Here is a 26,823-nt window from a genome sequence, read left to right as displayed (position 1 = left end):
CTCCTATCTGTCATTGAGCTGCAGTAAGATAGAAATCTGAGCATGCGGTTCTTGTCATCATGCTGTCTCAGTGGGTCCTCAATGATTAATTGCTTAAAAGAAGAAGAAGAAAGAAACAGATAATGTCACAAGGATTTAGTCTCTTTTTCATACATTTTCCCCATCTCCTCTGCATGCTGTCTGACCTCTGGTAGCATGCAGCCAGTGGGTGATTGAGTCATCCCTCTTGCATGTCGTCACTTCACTTCATCCGTGTCTATAAACTTCACCTCATCTTCATCCTGCTCTTCTCCTCCCCCAGGACCCAGTCATCCTCCTCTTCCGTGGTTTCAGCTAAAATGAGGGCTAATCAGAACATGTCAAGCAAGCATTAGTTGCCACGCATTTGTCGATCACTGTAATTATCCACCCTCACTAAATAATATATTTAATGTGGTTTACATCTCCAAAACACAAGTAGTCATTCATCGTTTCACTCCCGGCGTGTTCAGCGTCCAGTCTTTTCAAACTGTTATGTAAGTATAATTTTAAATACAGTATAAGACAAAGATGGAAATTCATAAGTTATTATGGAGGGGTTTTAACTTAATATGTCTACGGACCAACTATTTTAACAACATAGCTGGAAAAGAAATCCACACAAAACCGATTTAGTAACGTGTTAAAGGTGTGTGTGATGACTGTTTTACTCTTGTAGTCTGCAAATCATGAAAAAAAAGCTGTCATTCAAACTCTATTATTGAGTTCTCTGTTATCACACTACAGGAACATTTTCTACAAAACAGACATTGCAGGTATGCAAGGACACTTCAGAGGCCTAAGGCTCAGATAAAGGCAGTTGAGCTGTATGAACCTGTGAAATTCAGTTCACAGGTTTTAATGAAATTATAAAAGACAGCATCATCAGGGCCAGCCAGACTAAGGGAAACACCTGAAGTGGTTTAGTTTTGTCTTCTTTTCTAGAAAACATCTCATAACAAGTTTTAAGACAAAACTGAGTAATATGAATAAGGCTATAAAGGTATATATAAATATATGTCCTGCCAGTTTATAGAGGTGCAGAGGTGGTGATTGATTTATTGCAACCATTTTTTCCAGGGTGAAATGACTGTACAGCATACTTCTTTAATGACTTTAACAAAATAAGGATTGCGTGCACAAGTCTGAAATTATTTTGGACTTTCTCTAATTCACATACAGTCAAATTGTAAACAAAGAGGCTCAAATATATACATACACCCATCTTTAATAACTGGTGCTGAAAATTCCGTGATGCCTTTCTTTAGTATTCAGAATCGACTAGAGCTGGTTCTTTCTCTTTGCCAACATAAAATGATTTGTTTGACAGCACTCATCGGATTGATCATAATTCAGAGCAGTGAGAACGTCCAAGCAACTCTGTGAAGATCTAAAATAGAGAATTTACATATGTTGGGAAGGTCTCTTGGAGCTATTTCTAAACAACTGGCGATTCCAGGATCATCAATTAAATAGTTTTATATAAGTACAAGTTATTCACATATGTCACTGACACAAACCAGCCAAGGTTTGGAGGAAAATTCAATCAATCACCCTCAGATGAGAATAAATTGGTTAGGACCTTCAGGAACAACGAAGGAACCAACAAAGCTCAAGCCTGTCATGAATTGAAATATGTGGAAACACCAGCATCACTGTCTACAGTGAACCGCGTTTTACATCACCTGTACTGAAAGGGTGCTGACCAAGAAAGAAGCTCCTGCTCCAAAACCTTCAAGCTAAACTCTAATTTGTAGCTGCCCACGTGAAAAAGCCAAACGCCTTCTGGAGGAAATTTTTGTGATCAGATAAGATGAAAATTGAGCTATTTGTATAAATCACCAGGTAAATGTTTATAGGAGTAATGGTGAGGCTTTCAACCATAAAAACTCTGTACCAGCTATCAAGCATATAAGTGATAGCATCATGCTCTGGTGCTGTTTTGATGCCAGTGGTGCTGGAACATTGTGCAGAGTTGATGGAATAATGAAGCAAGCAGTACTACCTTCAAATTTTTCAACTCAACAGGTAGACAGCGTAGTGTTCCAACAGGTCAGTGATCCCAGAAATATATCAAAACTGGTTTTGTAATGGATAAAGCAGCCTAGCATTAGCAGCCTAGTTTCTGGAATGGCCTTTCCAAATTCCAGGCTCACCCAATTGAAAATTTCTGTACTATGCCTAAATCCAGCTCCGTCTCCGAAAACTAACGAATTTAAATAAACTCTGCTATTTCTGCCAAGAGGAGTGGTCAAATATCCTGCCCGGATTATGCCAGAAGCTTGTTGATGGCTACAAAAACCATCTGATCAAGGTGCAGCTTGCTAAGGAATATTTAACCAAATATTACTGCAAATGTGCTTATATATTTGAACCTATTGACCGCAGGTGTATTAGAGAGATACACCTGGTGTCAAACTTGTACACCCAATTCTTGTTTTTTAAAGTCACTAAAGATATATGCTGTACAGTTATTCCACCTGGAAAAACAACAGCTCAAGGAAACCATTAAAGCACAAAATTACCATAACATTCATCCCTCTGATGAGTCTGTGTAAACTTCTGACCACAACTGTATCTGGCTCTTGAAGTATTGCCCCTAGTTGCAGCTACTAAACTGTAAAACTCCTCTTAGTTTGCTGCTAAATGGTTTATTTTTGGTGCTTTTGCCTTTGCATACAAGTTTTGTTTCTGATTAGCTTAGTCAGGATTTTTTCCCCCCTTTACATCATGGACTAGAAGTAGTAAATCCCATTTTTAAAGGAACCAGGCCAGTAAATGGAGTCACAGCAGTAATATTCACTGTAAGTCTACAAAGCAGCAGGGTCAACTCTTGCAGCTTTTCCACTGGACCAGTGTTGACAAGTCACTGTTTCTATGCCAACAGTGTATTCAGCGAAGGTGATTTTGAAATTGCCTTCATGTTGAATGTTAACAGGCGTTTATAGGGGCTTTATGTTTTAAAGCCCTAAATACATGTTGCTGATAGAGAGGAATCACATGAGCTGTACAACCCCTGGCAAAAATGATGCAATCAACACACTTAGAAGATGCTCACTTGACTGTTTTTACTATTAACGACTAAACAAATCACAAAACTGTTCCTTTTTTGATCAATAACTGAACATTCTTGATGCATGAAATTTACTCTGAATAAATTTAGTTATTTTAGTTAATGACACATTTTTCCCCAAATCCAGTAAACGAAAAACAGTCGGAACATCTTTTAATCTTTTTTATCTAAAACAAATATAGACAAATCTAAATCTGCAAAATAGTCTGCAGTTAAAAGAGAGTGTTTGCAGACCACAGTGAGTTGTTGCGCTTGATGTAATGAAAGGAAGCATGGCTCTAACAAGAGAGCTGTCAGTTGAAACAATGGAAATGATTATACAAGTCTTTCAAGAAGGAAATCCAGCATGTTGGTTTAGCCATTCAGCTTTGTCTAAAATGGTGAGAAATGGTGAGCAAGTAGATTAATTTGATGTTGGGGTGAAAAAAAATTGAATCCCGGAAATTGAACTTTGTTGCAGCCATTCAGGGTTTTATGGTGGGTGGGCAAATTCACTATTCTTCAATTTCCACCTTGAATTTTTACTGAAGTTGAGATCTGGACTGTTTGCTGGCCGTGTTATTGAGCCGTTATGCCTTTCCTGATGAAAAGCTTTAAGGCTTTTTGCTCAGGGAAATGAGAAAAATGTCCAAAATGTAATTGTCCATCTGTGCATTTACTGTAGAGGTAAAGCTTGCCATCTCCTCTGGAACTTTAGCTAACGTGACCCCGTAGCATAAACGAGTAGAGGAGAATCTGTTTGTTTGCGCTTACATCTTTTATATGTGTGAAATTTCCAGATATATATTTTATAGCCTTTCAATTTAGTTTCTGCTTGGTCCAAATGTTAAACACGGCTGACTGGGAGTAGTCAACATATTTTGCAATACTCTGTGCTCCTGTTGGGGGCATGCTTCCTTTAAAGCAATCAGGTGCAACAGCTCAGCGAGGTCCGCCATCGCAGACTATTTTGCATATTTTGATTTGTGGAGGTTTGTTTTAATAAAGCATATTTCCTCTACCTAACCTTGCTAGGGTTTGTGCTTCTCATTTTTTCTTGGTCCATCATTAAACTTCACCTCAACCAACAGTGGTGCTGAGCTAAGTTGCTGATTTAAAGGCTGAATCTTTCCTGAGCGACGGACCCAAGCACTTCTGTTCCTGCTTGTACGACCACAGATCATTTAACCAACACAGCCTATGGATCAGCACTTAAATCCAAAGCTTAAAGCTGTACTGTACTTTATTGAACTATGTTGTATCTTCTGGTCAAAATCAAGGCCTGAAGATCTGATAGGAACAAATCACAGTCACATAATGTTCTGTCTGAATCTGTGTCCATAATTAAAACCTTGAACTGTTGCTCTCCATCGTGTGTTGTGTTCTGTTGTAAACCATTGTAAGCGTCTGTAGCAGTATGTCCTACGTCAGCACAGAGTTATGTTATGTGACACACGAGTGGTTACGCGCCCCCGGTTTATTGAGCATCATCTCTCACCTTGCTGCTCTTCTTTTTCTGAAGAAACATGAATACGTAACACAAAGCTTTTTTTTCACTAAATAAGCAGACACGAGAATGGAAGAGGTCAGGAGCTGAGCAGTCTGGCGACAAACGTACATGTTTTCAAAGTAAGCATTTAAGACTTTTGCTGCCTAACTTATCAATGATCTGAATAGTTTTATTTTATTTCTTATTTAGCTATTGGATGAATTGATATCACTCCCACACAGTTTCTATGGCTTTTTAGGTTTTAAAATTTTAAAAAGCCCAGTTGAATCCACATTATCATCAGATTTTTATTTTTTTATTTTTTGGTAACAAAAAACGGTGCACTTTCTTTCAAAAATCACATATGCATTTTTTTTCTCTGCCCGTTCTGTTGGTTTTTGTCTTTTGCCCTTCTCCCCCGTCCCTCTTCTCAGCTGTTTCTCTTTCCCTCTTTCTTTCTCCCCTTCTTTCCCCCAGTCAAGTCTGTCCCGTATTCAGTAAGTGAAAATAAAATAAACAATAAAAGGTGAATCAAATGGACCATTACGGCAAGGCTGGGATGGTCAGTTTGGTAAAGTAAATCCGTTGGGCATCTTTCTTTGCCTTTAGACAACAATTCTGAGGGCAAAAGAGCCAAACGGGACAGGCAAAAAAAAACAAAACACATAAAGTTTATTTAGCGAGAGCTCCAACTCCTGCCTTTGAAAGCAGATGATGGAGAAATTCTCTCTATTTGTTAAGATTAATCAGCTTCATGGTGAGAGAACAAAAGATGATCCAAATGCTGAATATGAAATTGCTGAATAGCCCATACTGGTTTCAGCCTATATAGTTTTCTATAACTGATGACTGCATGTATGTCAGTATGATTTTTTTTCCTGACTAGTAAGGTCACAGCATAGTTGTAGTTTCATACCGTGTGTTCTTTTCAGTACTCTTTTAGTTGGAATTGGCAACAGCATCATAAAGAGAAGGAGCCTATACATTTCATTAATTTCCTAGAAAAAAACAAAACATTGCCTTTACTTTTATTTCTTTTTCTTCAGTGTGTCATTTGTAGCTGCTATATCATCATCATACCAAGATAAAGCTTAATACTGTTTTTTAAAAAAACAAGCAAGAAAAACAGTTTTTTCTTTTTTAATTAGACAAGAAGCTTTCTCAGATTTCCTTGACTTTTGCCCAGAAGAAACGTTGATATTACTCGTGCTCCATGGTATCTAAGTAGTTTACTTGAACACACACAGCTGCGGTGTGTTTGTAAAAGCCATTCCTCCAGGTTTATATCATATATTTTTTCTGAAATTGTGAAAACTGCAGCTACCATGAAGACGCACTTGAAAAAAGCTGGCTTCCTATATTGTTCTTCTATATTCTTAGCATAATGAGACTGCAAGGATTCAGCACCATTCACCCACAAAGCACAAACAGCTTCTTTTTCCCCCTCTGCTAAGGTTATTGAGGCATCTTATGACTTTCCTGCCCAAACTGGGAATTATTTTCTGTTTGTCAATGACGATTACTGTAATTTGGCCTCAAGCCTCTTTGCTGTTTTTGTGAAAAGGGTTTCCCTATTCACCACTACCCATGTGAGGAAACTACTATTTTGGGCATGTGCAGTTTGTATAAGGACACGTGTTACAGCTCGGTCTGAGCCTTGTACACTAACACAATTCATCAACAGGTGTGAGAGGAAATAGTTTTTTTCTCTCTCTCTCAGCAAGAAGGATGTTACATTTGGAGTGTGTGGGGTAAGTGTGAGAGAACAAAAGTCGCCAGTAAGGGGCATTCAGCCTGCAGGAGGATTTCCTTGCTCAGCAGAGGAAAGAAGAGGGAAGCCTTGATGCAGCTGGTTGTGTGGAAGCATTTATACCAGCTGAATTAACTGGACTTGTTTGCTCTGATAATGGTTAACGTTAAAAGATCAGAAAAGCTTCAAGTAAACTGTAAGGGTAGAATCAACCTATAGTTAATATTCACCTTCACAGGCTGTTTTTATGTAAGAGACCAACAGAAAGAGCCCTTTTGTCAAACAGCCCTTAGCCTGTAAGCTGCTTCTAAAAGACTCTGAAACTTGTGTTTTACAATGAATGCCTGTCACCAAAACGGAAAATGGTAAAGTACTGCATATGCACTAATAACCATTCATGTGAAATCTTAAAAATGTACTTTGAGTAAAGATTAAAGTTGCAGCTTTTTCTTGCTGCTGTGACTTGAATTGGGGAGGGGGAGGAAAGGGAGGGGGTAATAGGGCAGATGCAGGCATATTAGTGGTATGTTGATTTGTAATGGTTTTTCTTTAATCTCTTTGATACCTTTCATTTGAGAAATGGGATGCTTGGCCTTGCCATCAGCAATATTTTATATATATTTTTTCCAACATCATACTTTAATCCCCTTGAAGGATGTTTTATGTAAAACATGCTTTTTGTGCCCTGGAAAGACATTTAATCAAGACTAACCTTGGTATTTTAGTAGCCAATGGTCTAGCTTTGTGGGGTTTAATAATGGAAGACAATTATAGTACTGCTTTCAGTTCTGAGGATCCACTCTTATGGAGAAAAAAAACATTTATTTATAGTAAGATTTTTTTTTTCTTTTTTAGGTGGATTTTTAAAAAGGACTTGTAATGGGAAATGTCTTTCCTTCTTTTTTGCGTAAAGCCTGCCATAAGTTGACTTTTCTGCAAAATTTTGGCATTAATAACTCCTCCTCCATATTAGAAAAAAAGTTATTATGGGTGAAATGATCTGCAAAATGCTCAAACCTTTAACAGAGTTATAAAGAACTTTTTCTCAGAAATGAAGGTCTTTTAATTGATTCCAAGCTCAAGTATAAAAATACATATAACCCCCCTCCACAAATGATTTGTTATTGTTTGCAATTCTTCACTTTTTTTTTTTTTTTTTTAGGAAATACTTATAGCAGCCATTAGCTGAAACGTGGCAGCAGGGGAGCACTGCTCTTGTGAATGTTCATTCATAGTTTTCGGAGCATGGCAGACTCGAGTATCCTCTTATTGTCCGCTAAGAAAGTTCGGAGAAAATAGATTTCCTGGGTGGTCCGACTCATTAATACACTGTGCACTTCTTGATTTACGGCTCACAGTTCAACTGCTGCCAATTAACATGAAAACACACAACAACAAGAAGAAGGAGGAGGTGGGGGGAGTACAGACGGGGAGGAGGAGGCCGATGAGTTTCCTCCCGTTGGCTCAAAACTTGAGTCAGGATGAACCTGCCCTCCACATCAAGGTAGGACATCGGAAACTATTAAAAACTCTCTGAAATGATCTTAGCTAGCACACAGGCTTTGCAGCACACAGCTCCTCGAGGTGCTGTGACTTTAAGACTCTTTAAAAGTTAATTACGCAACAATGATTTTTTTCTTTTGCTTGTCAAGCTTATATAGTTGATTTCCTCTGTTGCATATTTAAAGAAGAAATTAGATGGTTGGGCTACATTTTTCTAACATCTTATCGTCGTTGTCACCCTTCGAAAAACTAGACAGCTGTAAAATAAATACGCCATTACAGACTTGGAACTATATCATATATTTTTATAAAGTGTTACCATCATTTTATAATAATGTCCTACAGTTTTATAATTTATTTTCATTCATTTAAAAGGTACTAAATAAATAAATAACCTAGCTAAAAAATGTTTTTCATTATAAAAGCTTTTTATTTCTGATCAATAATAAGAATACTACTTTCTTAAATAACAAAAATGATTCCGTGGAAGTCATAAAAATTAACAGCCCACGCAAATACAATGAACATCCGCGTCTTATCGATTATTTAAGCTAGTTTATTAATGATGATGTTCATTTTCCACACTTTAAGGCTGTCGTAAAACCTCTGGGAGAAATTGCATAATCATAATAAGAAAACTTTAGATAGAAATTAAGCAAAACAAAACATTAAGCACATTTTTTAAATACAAAAAAGCGTTAGTGACTGCAATAAGAAAGGTAAAAAAAACACAAACGCATGACAGAGGTTAAATAATCTATTAAAGTGGATCCATCATGTCACGCTCATCAGCCCTATCTGTTGTCTTTGGAGAATCAGAGCTGCCTCTTTTATTCATAGCAAGTCAAGTTTAGCTTCATTTGTACTTCACTGATTTCTTTGGCAAATGGAAAAGCAGTGTGACAATGGTATTTACAGTTTCTGTTACATGATGGTCATTTTTGCACGCCTGGTATGAATAAGATACCAGATGAGTTTTCATATCTACGTGAGGAGTACATGACACATTTTCAGCTGCTACAGCAAATGCATTAGTCTACCTGCTGCTTCAAAACCCGTGCCAGCACAATTTGATCAATTTTCTTCAGGGTGCAGGGTGTGATATTCTGCACTCTGGAGCATTATTTGAAGCTAAACCAAATTATGATAAAGATGTATAAAGTTACTGCCATTCTTTCTGAAATAAAACTAATCATTTTTGCAATTCTAGTCTTCTTATGCTGATGTGTAAAGGCTATTTGAGAAGAGAGCTGCTGCTATAAGCCCTCAGAAAGAGTTCATTACTGTTTTTTATTGCCCCTATAGCATACTGCTGTTCATACTTTCCAGGCCAAGTATTTGTCACTGTTACATTAATACGTCTCAGTGTCTAAAAAAGTAATTATTCTCTTTTTCTTTGCTCCCATCTCCGCCCTGTTGGGGTCACGCACTGTTGCACGGTACCCTTTGACCTTGTCAAAAGCAATCACTTGCCGTAACACACAACTATAGCTTTCCTCTCATCTTAAGACATAATCTCTTTAATTGGTGTCAAAGGTGGGGTCCTTATGGTGAAAGTCCTGAAAATACACACAGACAGACATGCTCACTTGTTGACACTTAGGGGGGAAAAAACAATAAATGAAGCAGAGCCTCGTCAATGTGGCGCTGAAACTTGTTAATCTTCAGTGGGAGGGGTGTTACCGCAGACCCTCTAGCCACTCCAGGCTGACAGGATCCTTCGACGTAAGTCAGTCCCATCTGACCCCTCAGACTATTCAGTCTTTACACCTGCTCGGTCCCAACAACAAGTTAGGAGGACAGAGGAGATTTGCTTTGAATCTCAAAGGGCTTCCACCTTGAGGAGGAAATTTATCTCATCATTTGATCAGAATTAGGCTTAGGTGTTGTCTAGTTTAACGCTTATTTTCAGGATCATTTAATCTGGCAGTTATTTGCATGGATAATCCCTAAAATGTCATTCTTAAAAAAAGGAAGCACAAAAAGCCCCTGATATTAATTTTAAGGAATGGGGTGATTTGTTCGGATTGCTTGTTTTACCTGGCTAAAACTTTAAATTGTTTAACTACACTGATATAAAAGGAAATGCTCACATTTTAGAATCGAGACCTAGAGTAATATTTAGCATTATTACTTGAAAAATGACCAAAATTAAAATGATTAAATGTGTTGAATATTGATGTTCTGCCAAGCGACAAATCTGCATATTGCATAGATTAAATTTGGTGTATTCTATGCCAGTATGGCAATCCTTTTAATACTGCTAGCTCCAAAAAGCAATTCAGTGTAATTCAGCACTCATTGAGGTGGACTGCTTTATGGTAATAGTACATTTACAGGATATAATAAAGCACTTTGATTTGTCGGTCATTTAGCATTTCTCCTTTTTATGTGTAATGTGTATTTATGTATGTCACAGTGTAAGATGAAAGTGCCGCACTTTAAAGCTTGTAATGTTCAGTTGTTGTTGAAACTGAGGGGACAATTATTGTGTTTTACTGAAAGATGCTTTTAGTAATTAGTATAGCCTCACTGATATTAGTGCACCGACTGAAGACACAATTAATAGCAGTGTTGGTGCATTAGGCTGCATTAGTTTTAATAATGAATTTTCTAGTTCAAATCTTTGATCATATACGTGAAAATAATCAGGAGAGCAGTGAAAGCCAAGTTAATCGTTAGCTGTGCCTGGAGGGATTATGAAAGCATACCGGAGGATGTTCTCATAATCCACCTAATTCTATAAATGCTGTGAGATTCAATAACAGAGATGACTCTGAGGTTGCACTTGCAGAAAGGTGCGACCTGAGAGGGTGTTGCAGTTTGTTAGGAAGGCCACCATCACGGTCACCCGAGCCAACGTGGCAGTCAGGCCTGCAGGGCAGAAAACTAGTATATATGCTTGAATATCAGTGAGCAGAGGTCAGCCCTTTATTTTTCTTACCTGTGACCTCTTAGAAGACTCATGCTTTACCAAGGAGTTTCCTGGGGATGACTGTGAATACAAGACCCTGGCTCGAATCAATTAAATCACTGAATAAATGTCCATAGGGAGGCTGAATGGAAACCTTCAGGGATTCAAAGATGCGTAAGATTCTCTGACATAAATCATATGTAACACGGCCAGGCGAAAAAAAGGGCATAATAGTGTTCAAATAATTTATTTATTTTAACAAAATACAGAAATATAGTGTAGAGCAGCCTTCATAAACAATAATTAAACCAAAAGCTGTTGTAAATGTTCTCTATCTGAGCCTGAACATTCACCTGAATGCTCCTCACCTTTGCCACACGAGAGTAGTGAGCAGAAAAAGAGGAAAGCCAAATGAATGTGGAAACGCACACATAAATAAAACAGGAAATTGGGGGCTAAAAAGTGCAAATAATCACTGGATGTGAATGTGTCCATTGAAGCACTCTTTTGGGTGCTACCCCGATGCTCCCACTAATGGTCTGTTTTACTGAAGTAGGACCAGGAATGCTAACCTTCTCAAAGCTTCACAACTCAGGGCAAGCATGGCTGCGCTCCCATTTGTGTATGTGTGCGCACCTATGTGTGCCTCGCTGTTATTATCCTTTCTCTAGAAGGAAGGGAAAAAAAGAAAAGGGGGAACTCATTCTAGCATACGCTCCCATCCTGTAATGAACAGAGTCTACATATTTATGTTTTTACCAGTGAACACTCGAAACACAAGAGGGGTTAAAGTAAAGAGTGGGGAGGTCTTTGGACCGTTTTCAATATTTCCCCCCTCTGCGCCCAATAGGGCAAGTGAGGGTTTGGTTCTTTATAATAATCAGGTGACCAGAGGAAAATAGTTGTGGCCTTAACAAGCCCAAATTAAAAAAGAACATCATTTTCATTATGCAGTCAAACACAATTACAAGCAAATGTTTTCTCTGTGGAGCTGCCCCTGCTTTCAGGGTCTTTGTCCCTCACTCCTTAGTGTGTGCAGAGAAAGGCCCCGGTGGTCAATGGGCAGCTGAGTGGTGTGTTCAGTGGAGGCCCACATCCTTAGCCGCCAGCACAGAATACGTTTTGTTAGAGGAGCAACCATACATTCTCAGCAGATTTGTTGAATTAGAGAGCGCAGCAGGAGATGGGGAAGTGGGGGGTAAGTGATGGGGAGGACTTGTTGCTAGGTGACTGACATACAACTGCAGCATGCCAGTTTCCAGAGCCTGGCACTCCTTGTCTGTTTTTGTTTTGTTTTTCTTCCTTACCTCGTCTCCCCTCCATCCCCTCCACCCCCCACACCGCCTCCCAAACCCTCTACCCCGCTCCACCCTCCCATCAATTCACTTGTCTAGCTCTCCTCATTGCTGAAGTGCAGATAATAAAACGGAGAGAAAATACACAAAACAGGGTGAATGGCAGAGGATTTTACAATACCCTTCTACTACCTACTAAGAACCTAGTCATCAGCTTCTCAACTGTGTCGATACTTTAAAAAAAAACCCTTACTGCGGTTGAGTGTTGTAGCAAAAGGAAAATGCTTTTATGGGGGAAAGTAAAGGTGGATCCTCTCTTTCTAATGTGCCAGTTAGTATAGAATCTGACATAAAGCATTAGCCTCATGGAGACACTTTGCGCTATCAGCAAAAAAAAAAAAAAAAAGTCTTTTCCTGTGGCTGGTAAGTGACACACAAGGACAGGCAGGATTTCTCTGAGCCCCCACCTCCCTGTAGGCATCCCTGCTTGGGAGATTTGCCATTTGAAATGCTGATATTTCTCCCAAGCACACTCTTGAGATATTTGCTGTGTATGTATGCATGAAGCTATCACCTTCTCCCTTATACAGATCTATATTCTCTTCTCAAACCCATATTACAGTTTTTTTATTGCTTTTTTCCCCTGTTTGACAGATCCATTGAATTTTCCTGAGCAAACACTTCCCTCAGCTTCACCTCTCATTCCATAAGTGTCTTGCCTTTCTCCTGAATGCCTGACTTAGCAGTCTGACTACTTACTTTGTCAACTCCATCACTGCTCGTCGAGCATCTCAGTCCCATCCAGCCACATCTGCAGACAGAAGTTATGAGCACGGTGGAAAAGACTGAAATGTAGAATACATGTCTTTATCTATACTGTCGTGAGCAATTTAAGCTTATCCAAAAGATTAGTTAAGACAATTAGCACGTGTACATTTAGGTACGCATTACTGGAACGATGCTTATGCTTTTTTAAATCGTCATTTATAGGTTTATGTTGGCAGCACTTCTGTGTTCAAGTGTATGAATACATGAAAAGAAGTGACTGCGGCTGCTGGTGCTGCCAGTTCTGGAGAGGCCTTACCCGCACACGTCGTCTCTCTGCTTTTTTGAAAATGTGTTACATCTTTCAACATCACATATTCATTCCAGGCCCGCGTAGGGTGTAGAGATTCAGGGTCATCGGGATTTTTGATTTCCCCCTCGGTGTTGCATTTATTTGAAGCTCTGTCTGAAGGTCAAAACCAAATACACCCAAATGAAGAAGCCATTGTTGATCTGTTTCTCCACCTTGTGCCTCCATAATCCTTTTCACCAAGAAAGCAGCTATCTTTCTTTGTGCTGCCGGGGGCTTATGAGACTATCAGAGCACACCTGTGCCCTGAGGAAAATTCCCTTGCTCTCTCTAAAGCTGTATTATTCAGCACAAGGCCGTGACAGTCAGTGTTTCTAAAAGCATTTGGAACATTGTAAATGGTGATGCTAAAAACTCTCAGGAACCCACCAAGGTATCAAAAAAAAGCAAGAAAAAAAAGCAAAGATACTGTATACAATAGCATCGCTTTATATGTTGGAGGCTGACTAATTGCCAGGAATGAGATATAGGCTTTACATTGGATGGTAAAATACCTCTATAGCTTACATTATCAAAATAACTGAGTGAAAGCAGTGAAAAGTAATTTTTGCCATGTGATCAAATACTTTAGTAAATTTGGTGATTATATTTTTTTAAATTAGCCTGCTGAATGAACTGGATGACTCAGTGAAATGCTCGTTTGGAATGTTTTATTATAAAATGAACAGATCAAAAATTGCAACATTAAGTAACCATCACAACTATTTGCTCAATTATGTCTTATCAGTGTGGGTTTTATTTTGTTAAATGTGGGCATGTAATAAGGCCAGCATTAAATGTATTAATAATACAATAAATATTACTGTAAAAAATAATTACATAAATATTCAATCAATTATACTTTAATTGTACTTTTTAAATAACAACACAAAATGTGTGATTTAACATAATTTTCCCTCGTTGACTAAATAACTATGACAGTTTTCACTGTAAATTCATATTTCTGGAATTTAACAGGTTGCACTTAGTGTTCAAGTTTAAATGAATGGCTGCAATCCTCTTTTTAAATTGAGGGTCTGTTTGTGTGTCTACCTGTGTATGATCACATGTGCTGGCAATGAAAGAGCAAAGGTTATCGATCCGTGCAGCTCAGCTCAGCTCGGGTCTTGTATTGACATGTGTTTTGGCTGATGGGATTAGCGGGCCCAGCATTGCTTTTGGTCAGGCTACAAACAACTTCAGAGATAAGATGGCATTAACGCTGTCTCGACTTTTACTGGCTCAGCCTCTGTCAGAGCTGATGTGCTGCAGCGTGCCAAACCATTTGGCAGGATGTTAATGAAACTGGATGCTGACGAGACCTCAAATAAACTCGTGGCACATTCTTTGACAGTTACGTAACAAATGCATTGAGTTTAAAAAAGAGCATTTGTATCCCTCCTCTAATGAATCCAATCTTTATCCGACTTAAAATGTGGAATTCTTTTCTTGAACAGACACCAGTGATATGAATTAGCACTGCTATATCACTGTCACTAGAGCTCACCGTGCGCAGGCTAACAGCCAGACTTTTTATTGATCATCGTCCTCTTCTTTCTGATCTTATCACTTTGCTTGTTAGAAAACCCACCGCTGAATTTTATGTTTTACAGTTCGCTCATTTACATTGACCCGAATCCCCTGCATGCCTGTTAAGTATATGATTTAATCTTCCCTGGCAGGAGCACCCAGAGCACCCCTCTGCTTGGCCTCCTAACATGCATTTTTAATCATTATATTAAGATGTCACATAACAGTCTGAGCTCATCAGCAATGCTGCTGGCCATAGCAAATATGGATTCAGCTGTTTAGGGTAGTATTAGACACAGGCTGCTGCCTATTAAAGAGTAATCACTGAATGGGGATGCGTAAAATGTGCTTTTTCTGATATGAGAAGCATAATAAGAGCGACGGCTCACCTGCAAATAAAAAGTAATCTTAGTCTCTTTTTTAAAGACTATTGGAGGCTGTTATATTTACTGTGGAGCGGACAAGAGCGGGAACCAGTGAGGAAATTATTTGACTCATCTTCTCAAGGTCTCTGAAGTCTCCACAGGGCCTTGTCCTTGTAGCACAAGACTGCTGATGCCATGCAGTGCACTGAGAGGGCTGTACATGGATAAATATTTGAGTATTTGTGAGTGGCGAAAGCGAGATGACTCTCAGCCTGTCAGTTATGTTTGGAGGCCTGGCATCAAGCAAACAGGGACCTGCTCAGTGACACCCGGTAACCCAGGCAATGACATCAACACATACACATATACTTTCTTTTTGCACCCCAGTGCTCCCCCTCACCCACCTCACTGCATCTCTCACTCGCTAACACACACACACACACATGCAGCCCTGTCAGCTAACTTCTGTCAGAGACATCACCCTCTAGGTAGTGCGGTGAGCTTTGTGCACACAGTGATCAGGCAGCTCGCCAGCTCTGCCTTCTCCTGCCTCTACCTAGATGATCCCCTTCATCCTAATGAGCTCTGTCAGAATGGCATTTGACATAAGCCATCAATAAAGCACAGCTGACAGATATTAAGAGTCTGGAAATCCAGGATATCCCTGGTCACTGCCTCTTGTACTGCAGACAACTCCTGGACTCTTTAGAAGGCAGATTATTGCATCCACGCTTTGATCCAGTGCAGGCTTAATGGACATTCCAACTTTAAAATATGCACTTTCATTCAAATCTCTAAGCAGTATGTATCATTTTTATAATAAACCAGCCTGTTTGATAATTGCTGCTATTATTTTATATTTCATTTACATGGTGAATTGATTAGAAAATAATAACCTTAGCCAATGAGAACATCTCACTTTCTAAGAGACCGTGAGTGCAATTGTGCCACATTATATGCTGAATCTCTTTTTTCTGAAGCAAGCTTCACAGATTGCTGCTCTTCTACGATTGGCACTGATAAATACTGTGTCAAAGAAACAATTGTGTTTTATAGAAACTAATCAAATTAAAGATGTCTTTTTGATCATCGTAGTAACGAGTGTACCCTTTACTACAAAGCAATTGTAACCTCAGGGTGAAGCCACTGCATGGAGCTCAGTATGATTCATTCTCCTGAGTTTTCTCTCAGTGCCTGGATGTGTGTAGGTAGTCATTATGAGAAGGCAAACAAATAAATGTATGAAGGCAATCCGGCACGCCATGTTTGTACAAGAATGAAGTGTTTGTAGCGGATATTTTTAATAAAAGCACATTTTCTACTCGCATACAACACATTAAGTCGCACGCATCCTAAAGAGATATGTGTAAAGGTCACTTCTGAAAAAGCTGTGATAGTGCAGACAAAAGAGCAAAGTATATTGACAGTGTGTGTGTGTGTGTGTGTGTGTGTGTGTGTGTGTGTGTGTGTGTGTGTGTGTGTGTGTGTGTGTGTGTGTGTATTTTGACTTGGAGGAGCAGAGGCTCTTAGACAATGTGAAGTGGAGGTGAGGCCCAGGCGGCATGGCTGCGGCGTTGTGACCTCTGCCCTGACTCACGCATCATGTAGCTCCCTAGCGCCAAAGGTCCTCCTGAGTGTGATGACTTTTGACTCCTGTCACCTCTGGGTGTCGTCAAGATCCTATGACATGGACAGAGTTTTTTTATTTATTTTACTTTTCTTATTTTTTTTGAGAGGGTGACCACCATCCCCACCAACCAAAGAAAGGAGCGAGAGGACCCTTGGGGACCCTTATCAGACAACAGGAGCCAAGGAGGAGGTTTGTTGGACGCCTTTAGAGACAAAAATAATTAGAAAACTATTTTTAGAAGCTTGTTTTTTATAGAAATGTCCCTCATATAATGCTCAGAATAATGGTTTTACAGTCTCAGTTAGAATATAGCGTCCTCATAATAGTATTAAATAATAGGCTAATTTGTGATCATTGAGATGTAAAAACAGAGTGCTCTTTTTTTCCCTGTTCCAAGCCTGGAGTATTGTAAAGTTTGTTATTGAATAAAATAGATAAAGGGAGAAAGAGTGTGTGGGTGGCTGCAGAGGAAGGTCTAAAGACCAAGCTTTCAGCCAACCCACCTGTCTTGACGGTTTGTCTGTAGCTACATCAATGCAGTACATTCAGTGAAAAGGCTTTTTTATTTGATAATATCTTCTCATACAGTACTCAGGTTTGACGACTGGACCCTTGCGATGCCCCTTGGACCTTAGAAAACACTACAATTTGGCCAGTTTACTTTCATTCACTGTTAGACTTGATGGCTGCAGTTCAGTGTGTCAGAAAACAAGGGAGTGATTGAAAGCATACCACTGGATGCCAGTTTAATGCATGCTATGTATATGGAAAGTCACTTACTGCTGTGTTCAGTTTCATGCATGTTGTTCTTAAGTGCGTGTACACGCAGGCTTTACTGCTCATAATTACCAGGTTGGCATTTTAGCTGCTGCCTCAAACACACAATCATTTAGTTGTGCGAGTGCTATAGGCGACGCATGCATTTGTTCATTTGCAATTTCTGCCCTCTATTACTCTCCCTCTTACACAAACACTCACAAACGCGGGTTATATAAAGCGGTGCGGTGTGCACTGTGCGCTCTCCCTAGTTTCATTTAGCCCTTTATCTAGTCAGAAATTGACTGCATTCAAGAGTGGAATGGATGTAACAATTGCATGCACTCTATAGCATGCTCCGCAAATGTGTTTTTGAGAAAAAAAGGGGGGGTGGAGGGTAGGTTTCAAGGTATTTCTGATGGCTTTCTGCCAAAGATTAGACGTTCGCTCTCACTGTACCTCACTGCATTGTTTGTTTGCGACAAAAAAATCGTGTTTCCCCTACATTTGTGACAGGAGGAAGGGGAAAACGTTTCGATTTTCCGACGCACTGTGGGAATGAAATATTAAGGTTCTGGAAAAACCTTGTAAATGGGATCTCAATTTTATGCTGCAGGACAATAGGGGGATTTAATAAAGTTGCATCTATAGGCCGCAGACAGTTGGTACAACCTTTTGTAATCCTACAGAGATTTACACAACAGAAAATCGATTGGACCAAGGTGTTTGTTTGGCCTCTGTGTGACATGATGAACTGTTTTGTTGGTAAAATGACTCTTCACGTAGCATTGAAACACTCACACAAATACTCCTTGCTGCTGTCATGTCTACGCTCTGACTTTATGGCATCGTGGAATATTTATTCTATAGCGTGTGCTAGAGTAAGCTAGCATTAGTGGGTATAAGGTCAAATGTCATGTGCATTGGTTATAATAAGAGTATTATGGCTGAGCTCTGTAGTAGATGCCCTGTGGAACAAAAGCATGGGAGAGCTATATGTGTGTCAGGACAGACGAGGCCGTGTGTCTGTGTGTGTGTGTGTACACAGCCTCCAACACTGGCTGCTGCTGCAGCATTGTGGCTCTCCTCTGTTCATTTCAGCTGGGCTGTGTGACTGAAAGGCAGTGGATTACATACACTCAGGGCCAATGGGTCAGTGGATAAGAAGTCTTCTCTGTTACCACAAATCCAGAGATTAAACACAGCGTCAAGAGCTACTGCCGCCCCGGGGGCAAACGGGTTTGAAAACACAACTCTGAGAGCTTTGGCTTAACCCTCCTGTCATTGTAGAGGCACGGCAAACATATGAGTGAAGTGATGTCTCTTTAAGTCCCAATACATTCAGGTATATTGGTTGTGTTGGTGACATGATGTCTTAATTGGAAAGTTAATCCTGTGCTGGGACAGCTGACTCTAAGTTAAAACAGTCTGTCACGAGCAGAGAGAAACACTGCAGCCTGTGAACCTACACACTAATGTTTGCATCCTTCATCTTTGCCAAGCAGAAGCGGCTTCCCGCCCGGGCAATTAGCTGTGTACATTATCATTGTGTGGCAGTGCTTTCCCTCAATGCCTTCTGGTTTCTCAATTGATGCTGTTTTAGTGATTTAAAATGTGCCGTTTCCATGCGAGACTAATCAGAGCATATTTAAAGTAAAGGTGATATTATGCATTTCAGATGCAGACCGGCATTTGTTTGTTTAGCAGGCACGAACATTTTTGGTGTACCTGTGCACATGTTTGCTTACATCTCAGCAGGCTTGTGGACATGATGAGCAGATGGAAAGAGAAAGGTACTGTAGGTCTGTATGGGATAGTGGCAGGATGGCTCTTGGTGACAGGCTTTTGTAGTGTCTTGTCTGCTCCAGTGATCCCAGGGAATCTGGGTCATTTCCAGCCTGTTCGCATCTAACTATTCCCCACTCCTTCCCTCCCTCTGCCCAGGGCAAGCTACGACCCAGCTACATGCAAGTGATGACACAAAGTAAATGTACTCATCTCTGATCGTAAACACCTCATTCATCGCTCCACCTTGCAGTGCTCTTTATGCTCTTGTTTGTCATGGAGCTGCCACCCACCTCGAGTAACATGCATATATCAAGCTGTTTCTCTTTGCCAGTGATATTCTCAAACTCTTTAATGTAGTGAATCTCTTGAAATTACGGCCACAGCAGCTTTATAATGAGCCACTGTGGATAAAGTGCTACAAAGCCTCCATTATTCTTCATTACAGTAGGTTACTGTTGTATTTTTTAGTGTGTGCAGAATGATAAAGGTTTCCAATCGGTTACTGTGGTTTTATTTTATTTCATAAAAATGTGCGGGTTGAAAAGATAACAGTCAACCCTGTTAAAAGTCTCAGTGGACAAGTTTTATTTGCAACTTTCCGAATTAAATTTGTAGTCATTCAATTTAGGTCACAGCTGAATTTTATTACTAGGTGCTACTCTAATTTGCTTGACTCATCCTATACCTCACCACATTGTTTTCAGTCTTCTCGAACCAAGTCTCTCATTTGAGGATTTGAGTAAGAAGATGTGGAGAAGGTACAAAATAACAAGTTTTCACACTCATTTCAGTTTATAGGCCACAAAAAGCTCAATTTGATCTCAGGTGGCCCTGACATGTAAAACCATTGCATAATAACTGTTTTTGGAAAAAGCATCTTAAAAGCCCCCACCCCCCTTTCTTTTAGTGAAAAGAAGTAGGCTCACACTGCACTGTGAAAATGTTCACCTTTAATGAAGCATCCTTTCACAGACAGATGATGAACAGCTGAAAAAAAACCCCAGAAAAGTCAGTGCAGTTTGAACAATATGTCCACATTTAGTCTGTCTGCTGTCACTGCAAGTGCCGTTTACAGAAAAAAGCTACAACACTCTTATATGTAAAATATTTTGCAAATAATATCTCACTTAAACGTTTAAACAGCACATTCACATATAGAAATGCTTAAACCGATTCACACAATATGCAATAATGGTGGTATCGCCACAGCAAGAATATCAGTGCATGTTATTATAGAACAATTAATTTTTAGTAACTGCAATTATCACTCTTTACAAAACTATCCAATAGGTCAGACTGAATCGTTTGGCGGTTATAACCCGCGGGCTATCCCTTCAGTCTGAAAGCGTGTATCTACAGCTGCCTTTGCTTGCACCGCATTAACAAGAGGGATTTGCCAACTCTAATATATAGAAAGCTGAAATAGCCTGAAGTTTGTGCGTTCGTGTGTGTGTGTAACTGAGGACTGAAGAGAGGCTTTGGGATTGGTGAAACAAACAGACAAAAGAAAGAAAACAGATGCGTTTGAATGACGTCCACTGTGTCCCTACGCTGCATGTGCGGAGATATTGGTGTCAGGAGGCCTATCCTTCTGACATGGTGTCATAGGCCTTTACGCATTGCTGTACACTTTGGGCGTCAATCGCTCAGCAGTCGATATTTAGGATTGCATTGCCAACCTGTGGCGGTGTTGGATAAGGTATAATCACAAGTTCACGAAGTAGCAGAAACAACTGGCTAAATAAAAGGAAATGTTACATTTGTGAGCCTTTACGCGAGATAAATATGCACAAACGCCTGTTTATTAGCGCAATAAGCCTGCTCATATAGTGAATGTCACTATGAAAAAAAAATCAACTTTTTCTTAAAAAAATTATATAAATCTTTAAAAACATGCCTATAAGGTAGACGTGTTGTTTACACAGGATGAGGTACAATAGTTATTTCCAGTTCTCCATTTAAGAGATCTAAATCAGGTTTATTTTTTTTATTGATGCACGCTTCCTGGAGAAAGCATTGCAGTCCTTGTAAATTTAGGGTGAGTCGGGAAGCCTGCAGGAATGAAATATTTACAGGCAGCTAAATATTTCAAGCCAGCACCTTGTCAGTCGCCCTCACAATTTATTTCCACTGCTTCTTCCGATTGCGGTCTTATTCTTTATTTACTGCCATTGGTGTTGTAGTATGGGTGAATGAGTGGCGACCCCGGTCAAATACAAGTTAAATAGTCCCAGTCTGTACATTGCTCAAATTGCGTGCGCAATTTTTGAAAGATAACGTGGTGCATATTTTTGACAAATTAACTGATTGTGCTCATTATTATTATTATTTAATATATAAAATGAAACAGCCAAAGACTGAACAGCTTCTTGTACAGAAGGCATTTCATAACCCCACATCAAGAGTCTATAATTCATGCAAAAACATCCCGAAGGGGATTTGGATCGAGCGTGTGGTGCGTGCGCGCACGTGCACGACAGAGAGAGGGAGAGAAAGAGAGAGGGAGGGGGTGGGGGGTATCTGTGAAAACGATATCAGGCTTTTCCGTCAGAATGAACTTTACTACTGTATCCAGCCATGAAATAATCTGACCTGACACTTCAAACCATCTGCGCTATCTATCCGCCCTCTTATTTACTAAATCAGCCTGTGCACAAAACGGAATGTGTCTGATACTAAAACCGAGTCGCCTGGCGGGGCCATGATAATCCTATATACACAAATATTTCTCTCCCTGCTTTGTTTTACAGCTATCACGAGCTGGACGGACGCAAACGCGTGCGCGCTGATGGAGGCTACTGTAAATTAAAAAAGAGAGAGGAAAAAATAACAACAAAAACAAAAACAACAACAGCAACACAAAACTGAATAAAGGTACCTAAAGGCTGTCATCACACTTACGACTGTTAAACAACAGCAAACATTTAGCCATTTGGAAGAAAAGAAAGAAAAGAAAAGAAAAAAGGAGCATTTGTTCACGGGTTATTTAAAAGAGCGCGCTTCACCGGCGACACCTGATAATATTTTATTATGATTATTGTTAATAAAGATTTTGCAGCTGTTCAAGGTTGGCTGCAGATTTGAGGTCCTGTTGAAATGCTTTAATAAATACCGACAATCACACTTTATTTATATTTGTGCACTTGCACTGTGGCATAATTTTATATTAGACGTGCGAAAGGACAAAAATATATATTTTAAAAGGCAAAACAAGCATTTAAAATACGGTATAGAGGCGCTTATAGTAGCGCTTTATAAGATTCTTACAGGCGTACGATGGGCCGACTTATGACGGAGGGTACATCACAGAAAGCATGGCAGCCTAGCAGGCCATGCTAAACACAACTACAAATGTGATGTGTCGAATTTAGCTTCCACGCCGTCTAATATTATCTGTTGTTATTTATTTATTTGTTTATTTATTTATTACCTCAGGGCAGGGCAGGACGGGGCAGCCTATAGTCAGCGGGGATGTGTCATTTTGCTGCGTAAAGCCTGTTTCATAAAGGGAGACTGAGCGTGTCTGTCTGCTCGGGCACTTCACTATATAGGACTCTTCCTTTATCACCGCCCGCCGCGCACAAAGGCGGAGGAGAGCACGGAGAGGCAGCTAAACGTTTGAAGACGCCAAGCAGAAAAGGTCAAAATGTTTATATTATTTTTGAAAAGGGTGGTGCTGAGTGCTCCTTTCCGCCTGATTGGCTGAACTTGACAGTGATTGACGTGCATCCATGGCAACCGGGCAGCCGATCTGCCAAGTCCAATAGGAAATCATCGGAGGGGGCTTGACTGTCTTTTTCTCTCCCCCCTCCTTAAAAATACATCTCAGCTCGGGCTTTAATTCTTTCGTACATTCAATCCCAGCATACCTTGAAAAATAGACTACACCGCCGCAGTGGCTTTAATTTTTCCCCTTGCACCTTCAGCCCTTTGCCTGCCAAGTTTGCCAAGCCCAGAGGATGCGGTAGCCGGCCCCCACGCAGCATTGTCCCTCCTCTGTGGCGTTTTTGGCGTGTGCGTTTTTTCACGGCTGGTCAGACGATTGGTTCGATAACTTTGGGATTGCCTTGTTTTCTGGGTTGTCTTGGATTGCCTCGGCGCACGGGAAGAAGAAGCAGAGGACTCGGCGCGGAGGAGAGAGAGAGAGAGAGAGAGAGGAGAAAGGAGGGGGAGAGGGAAACACGGGAGAAGCCTCCATGTTTCAGTTGCCCATCTTGAATTTCAGCCCCCAGCAGGTCGCCGGGGTCTGCGAGACTCTGGAGGAGAGCGGGGATGTCGAGCGCCTGGGCCGCTTCCTCTGGTCGCTGCCCGTCGCGCCAGCGGCCTGCGAGGTCCTCAACAAGAACGAGTCGGTGCTCAGGGCCCGGGCTGTCGTCGCGTTCCACACTGGCAATTTCCGTGAACTCTACCATATCCTGGAGAACCACAAGTTCACCAAAGAGTCGCATACGAAGCTGCAGGCGCTGTGGCTCGAAGCTCACTACCAGGAGGCTGAGAAGCTGCGGGGCCGCCCGCTGGGACCGGTGGACAAATACAGGGTGCGGAAGAAGTTTCCCCTGCCCAGAACCATCTGGGATGGAGAGCAGAAAACCCACTGCTTCAAGGAGAGAACCCGGCACTTGTTAAGAGAGTGGTATTTGCAGGATCCCTATCCAAATCCCAGCAAAAAGAGGGAGCTTGCACAGGCTACTGGACTTACACCCACACAAGTAGGAAACTGGTTCAAAAATCGCAGGCAAAGAGACAGAGCGGCGGCCGCGAAGAACAGGTGAGCTCCGTGCATAACCGTCACCGCCACAATCCTAATTTACGCGAACGCGTCAGAAACGAAACATACCCACACTCCATTACTGCCCATCAAGTGATTTGCCCTGCTTTCAGTTTAGTATACGTGCCTCTTTGGAGGCAATCAGCTCTGACATCAAATCATATTAAAGTCAAAATTATACCGTAATCCCGATTTTCTTCTTCTTCTTTTGTAATAAACGCCGCTTTCAGTGTCTGTGTTGAATCGCAGAAAATGGCCAACCAGCACAACCAAAAAATGGCAACGGGTTTCTCCGTTTTCTCCTGTCAGCAATGAATTATTTGGACTCTGAATAAACATTTGTATTATTTAAGTGTAATATTCCGACTGAAATTAAGTCGACCCTGCAACTACATTAATGGTATTTTATTAACAGTGACTCCAGTATTCTCCTGGTACTATTATTAGCAGTAATAATAACACAAACAACATAAATCTAATTGCTTTTACATGCAGTTTAACTGATGTCACGTTGTGCTTTCAAAGAACTATTTTCACCGGCTCTATCTGCCTGTTAGATGGTCGGTCGACTTACATAAGGTTATGTTTCATAAAGCCTTGTGTAAGCTAGACATTTACTACTGAGAATGACATTTGAAATTGTCCCATATCCAACAGTTATCCAAATAATATATTTGCTGTCTCCCTGTGGTACGTGGTAAAAATGTATCAATTATAAATTCACTAAGAAAAAAGTCAGATTTCACAGATTCCATTTAATATTTTTGTTTTGTTTTGTTTAAGCAAAAGTAGACATTTTTCTTCTTCTGTATGTTTGTTTAGGATTTTTAATTTTTTTTAATCTAATAAAAAAATCCATTTTGTAAATAATCGATGTAGACAATATATTATATATGTTCTGTATATATTATATACTTATAGACAATAATTTTGATGATCCTCGAAACAGACGGGCTTTTATTGTCATGTCTCTCCTTCCTCTGCTCAGGCTCCAGCAGCAGGTCCTGTCCGGCGGCTCGGTTCGCTCCCTGGCGGACGAGGATGGCACCGTGGACCGCCTGGGGAACTCCTCCAGTCCCGAGGCCAGTCTGTCCAGCAAAGCAGCCGCCTCGGCCATCTCTATCACCTCCAGCGACAGTGAATGTGACATCTGACGGGCAGATCGAGGGTGTTAATGAATTAAAAGGGGATACGAGTGAAAGACAATCCAATAAACAAGTCATAGTGCCTGCGTTGAGATAAAAAAAAAAAAAGAACATACACACACATACACATACATACACACACAAACTAATATTTGACGGCTGCCAAAACATAAAGGGATCTGTGATCTGCTGCGGACTGCCCGTCCTTATCCTTTTAGGCCTATACTTTTGTTTGCGTTTTACCCACGTGCGGATAACTGAACTTAACACTTGGACGAAACACATTTCACGGACTAATAAGCCAACGCTTCGAGATGAAACGTTAAAAAAAGAAGAAGAAAAAATAAGTAAAAGGAAAAAAAGGAAAAAGGGATGAAGACATCCACACGCGCCTAACCTGCTGTTCTCTGTGGGTATTTCATGTTGAAAAGAACTGTGATATTTTTACTTTAAAGTTTTATAAATAATGTTTATTTGCCTATTTAAAACGATCTGCTCTGTCTCTTCGAATTTCATATTCATTTGCTTGGTGTTTTTAATACTTACCTTCTACACAGGTAAACCTGTTGAGCATGCGCGCTTTAGTGAACATGTGTTTCAGTAAAAAGAAAAAAACCCCGTAAAGATAACTTAATAAAAATAATTGTTGATTCAAGAGAGTTTAAAGTTCAGTCTTATTTCTTGGATTGTCGTGTGGATAGAGTAAGAGGAGAAAAAACAAAGTGTTAATAAAGCTGTAAAAATATGAACATTCATATGCTGTTATATAATAATCTTGGATTTTTTCGCTAAGACAAACGTTCTAGTGATATTCGTTTTGATACCTCGATGCTCGACTCCTTGACACGTTTCAGAGTGAGGCCTAATTGGCCGACATGCTTTGCGTCCTGTAATGCAGGGTGACAGCGAGAGGTCACGGAAAGGCCGGCTCACTAACCCGGATGATCTGCGGGAGAGACCATGGAGATCAAAACACAGCACAGATTGTGGACCTGGGCTTTACGCTGCACAGACGGCGCAGGAACAGGCTTCTTAAATCGTGCAAGTGTCCATTTTCCCAAGACATCGAGAATCAGACCGTACATGAGGCAAAGCAGTCTAGTAATTAACATAAACAGACAGCGACGATGAATTTAACACGGTGATACACACGTGCATCATGTTATCTTGACATATATGTGTTTGGACAACAGCTATATAGTTTGTAAGTTAGATGTGTGTGTGTGTGTGCGCGCACGCAACTGAATCCTAATTTCATGTTCGGCAACCCTTCAGCTACAAAAAAACTTTTTAACTATTTTATTTTATTTTATCTGCATAGCCTCTGCTGCCTTTGTGTTGCCCTGCAAACAGAAGCGGGATGTGAGCACAGTGAGAAAATCCAGACTAAACCACAATGTCAGCCTTTCCAGCTGATGGGGCAACCACCTGGTTTCCTCCTATTTGCCATTAATTAGGCTACTGTAACTTATGAAGCACACAAAAGCCTTTCAGCTTGAACAAAACAGAAGCCAAACGTGTATGGTGAATTGGAGAGAGCGAACAAGTGAAGGGTACTAAATGGGGGTTCAGGGTGCTTCTTTTGATTTATTTATTTTTTTGCTCCTTCTTTTTCAATCTAGGAGGACAAAATAGCTAAATATTTCCGTTTCTATTAAGAATAAGGACAAGGGGGGACTACATGAAAAAAGTCTTTCTCGCAGTCA

At 40.3% G+C, this 26,823-nt stretch overlaps 2 protein-coding genes across 3 annotated transcripts in view; both read left to right on the top strand.

Annotated features, from left to right (window-relative positions):
• ppm1aa (protein phosphatase, Mg2+/Mn2+ dependent, 1Aa) overlaps nucleotides 1–22,028 on the top strand; it is a 43,626-nt gene extending 21,598 nt beyond the window's left edge. Inside the window, exons 6-7 of one of the 2 annotated variants that reach the window (XM_012922467.4) lie at nucleotides 16,765–16,849; nucleotides 21,955–22,028. In XM_012922467.4, coding sequence (XP_012777921.1) covers nucleotides 16,765–16,849; nucleotides 21,955–22,013 — 144 coding nt within the window. In that variant the 3' untranslated portion in view covers nucleotides 22,014–22,028. Of the gene's footprint in view, nucleotides 1–301; nucleotides 4,431–16,764; nucleotides 16,850–21,954 lie in introns of those variants that run through there. The other variant, XM_004540561.4, reaches the window with a different exon arrangement.
• A 622-nt stretch (nucleotides 22,029–22,650) lies between these two features.
• On the top strand, nucleotides 22,651–25,772 carry LOC143414077 (homeobox protein SIX6). The gene is made up of 2 exons (XM_076877723.1): nucleotides 22,651–23,972; nucleotides 24,961–25,772. The coding sequence occupies exons 1-2, from the start codon at nucleotides 23,401–23,403 to the stop codon at nucleotides 25,124–25,126; spliced, it is 738 nt and encodes a 245-aa protein (XP_076733838.1). The 5' UTR covers nucleotides 22,651–23,400; the 3' UTR covers nucleotides 25,127–25,772.
• The last annotated feature ends 1,051 nt before the right edge of the window (nucleotides 25,773–26,823 follow it).

This window comes from Maylandia zebra, linkage group LG19 (genome assembly GCF_041146795.1).
Source record: "Maylandia zebra isolate NMK-2024a linkage group LG19, Mzebra_GT3a, whole genome shotgun sequence".
In the NCBI taxonomy this organism is placed as follows: Eukaryota; Metazoa; Chordata; class Actinopteri; order Cichliformes; family Cichlidae; genus Maylandia; species Maylandia zebra.
Note: the sequence above shows the minus strand (reverse complement) of the source record. Positions and strands in the feature narration are given on the sequence as shown.

What these genes read in the sequence shown, in the direction of transcription:
- LOC143414077 (XM_076877723.1), top strand. Translation starts at nt 23,401, where the DNA reads ATGTTTCAGTTGCCCATCTTGAATTTCAGCCCCCAGCAGGTCGCCGGG. An exon ending in GCGGCGGCCGCGAAGAACAG is followed by an intron (nt 23,973 to 24,960) that starts GTGAGCTCCGTG and finishes TCCTCTGCTCAG; the next exon opens with GCTCCAGCAGCAGGTCCTGT.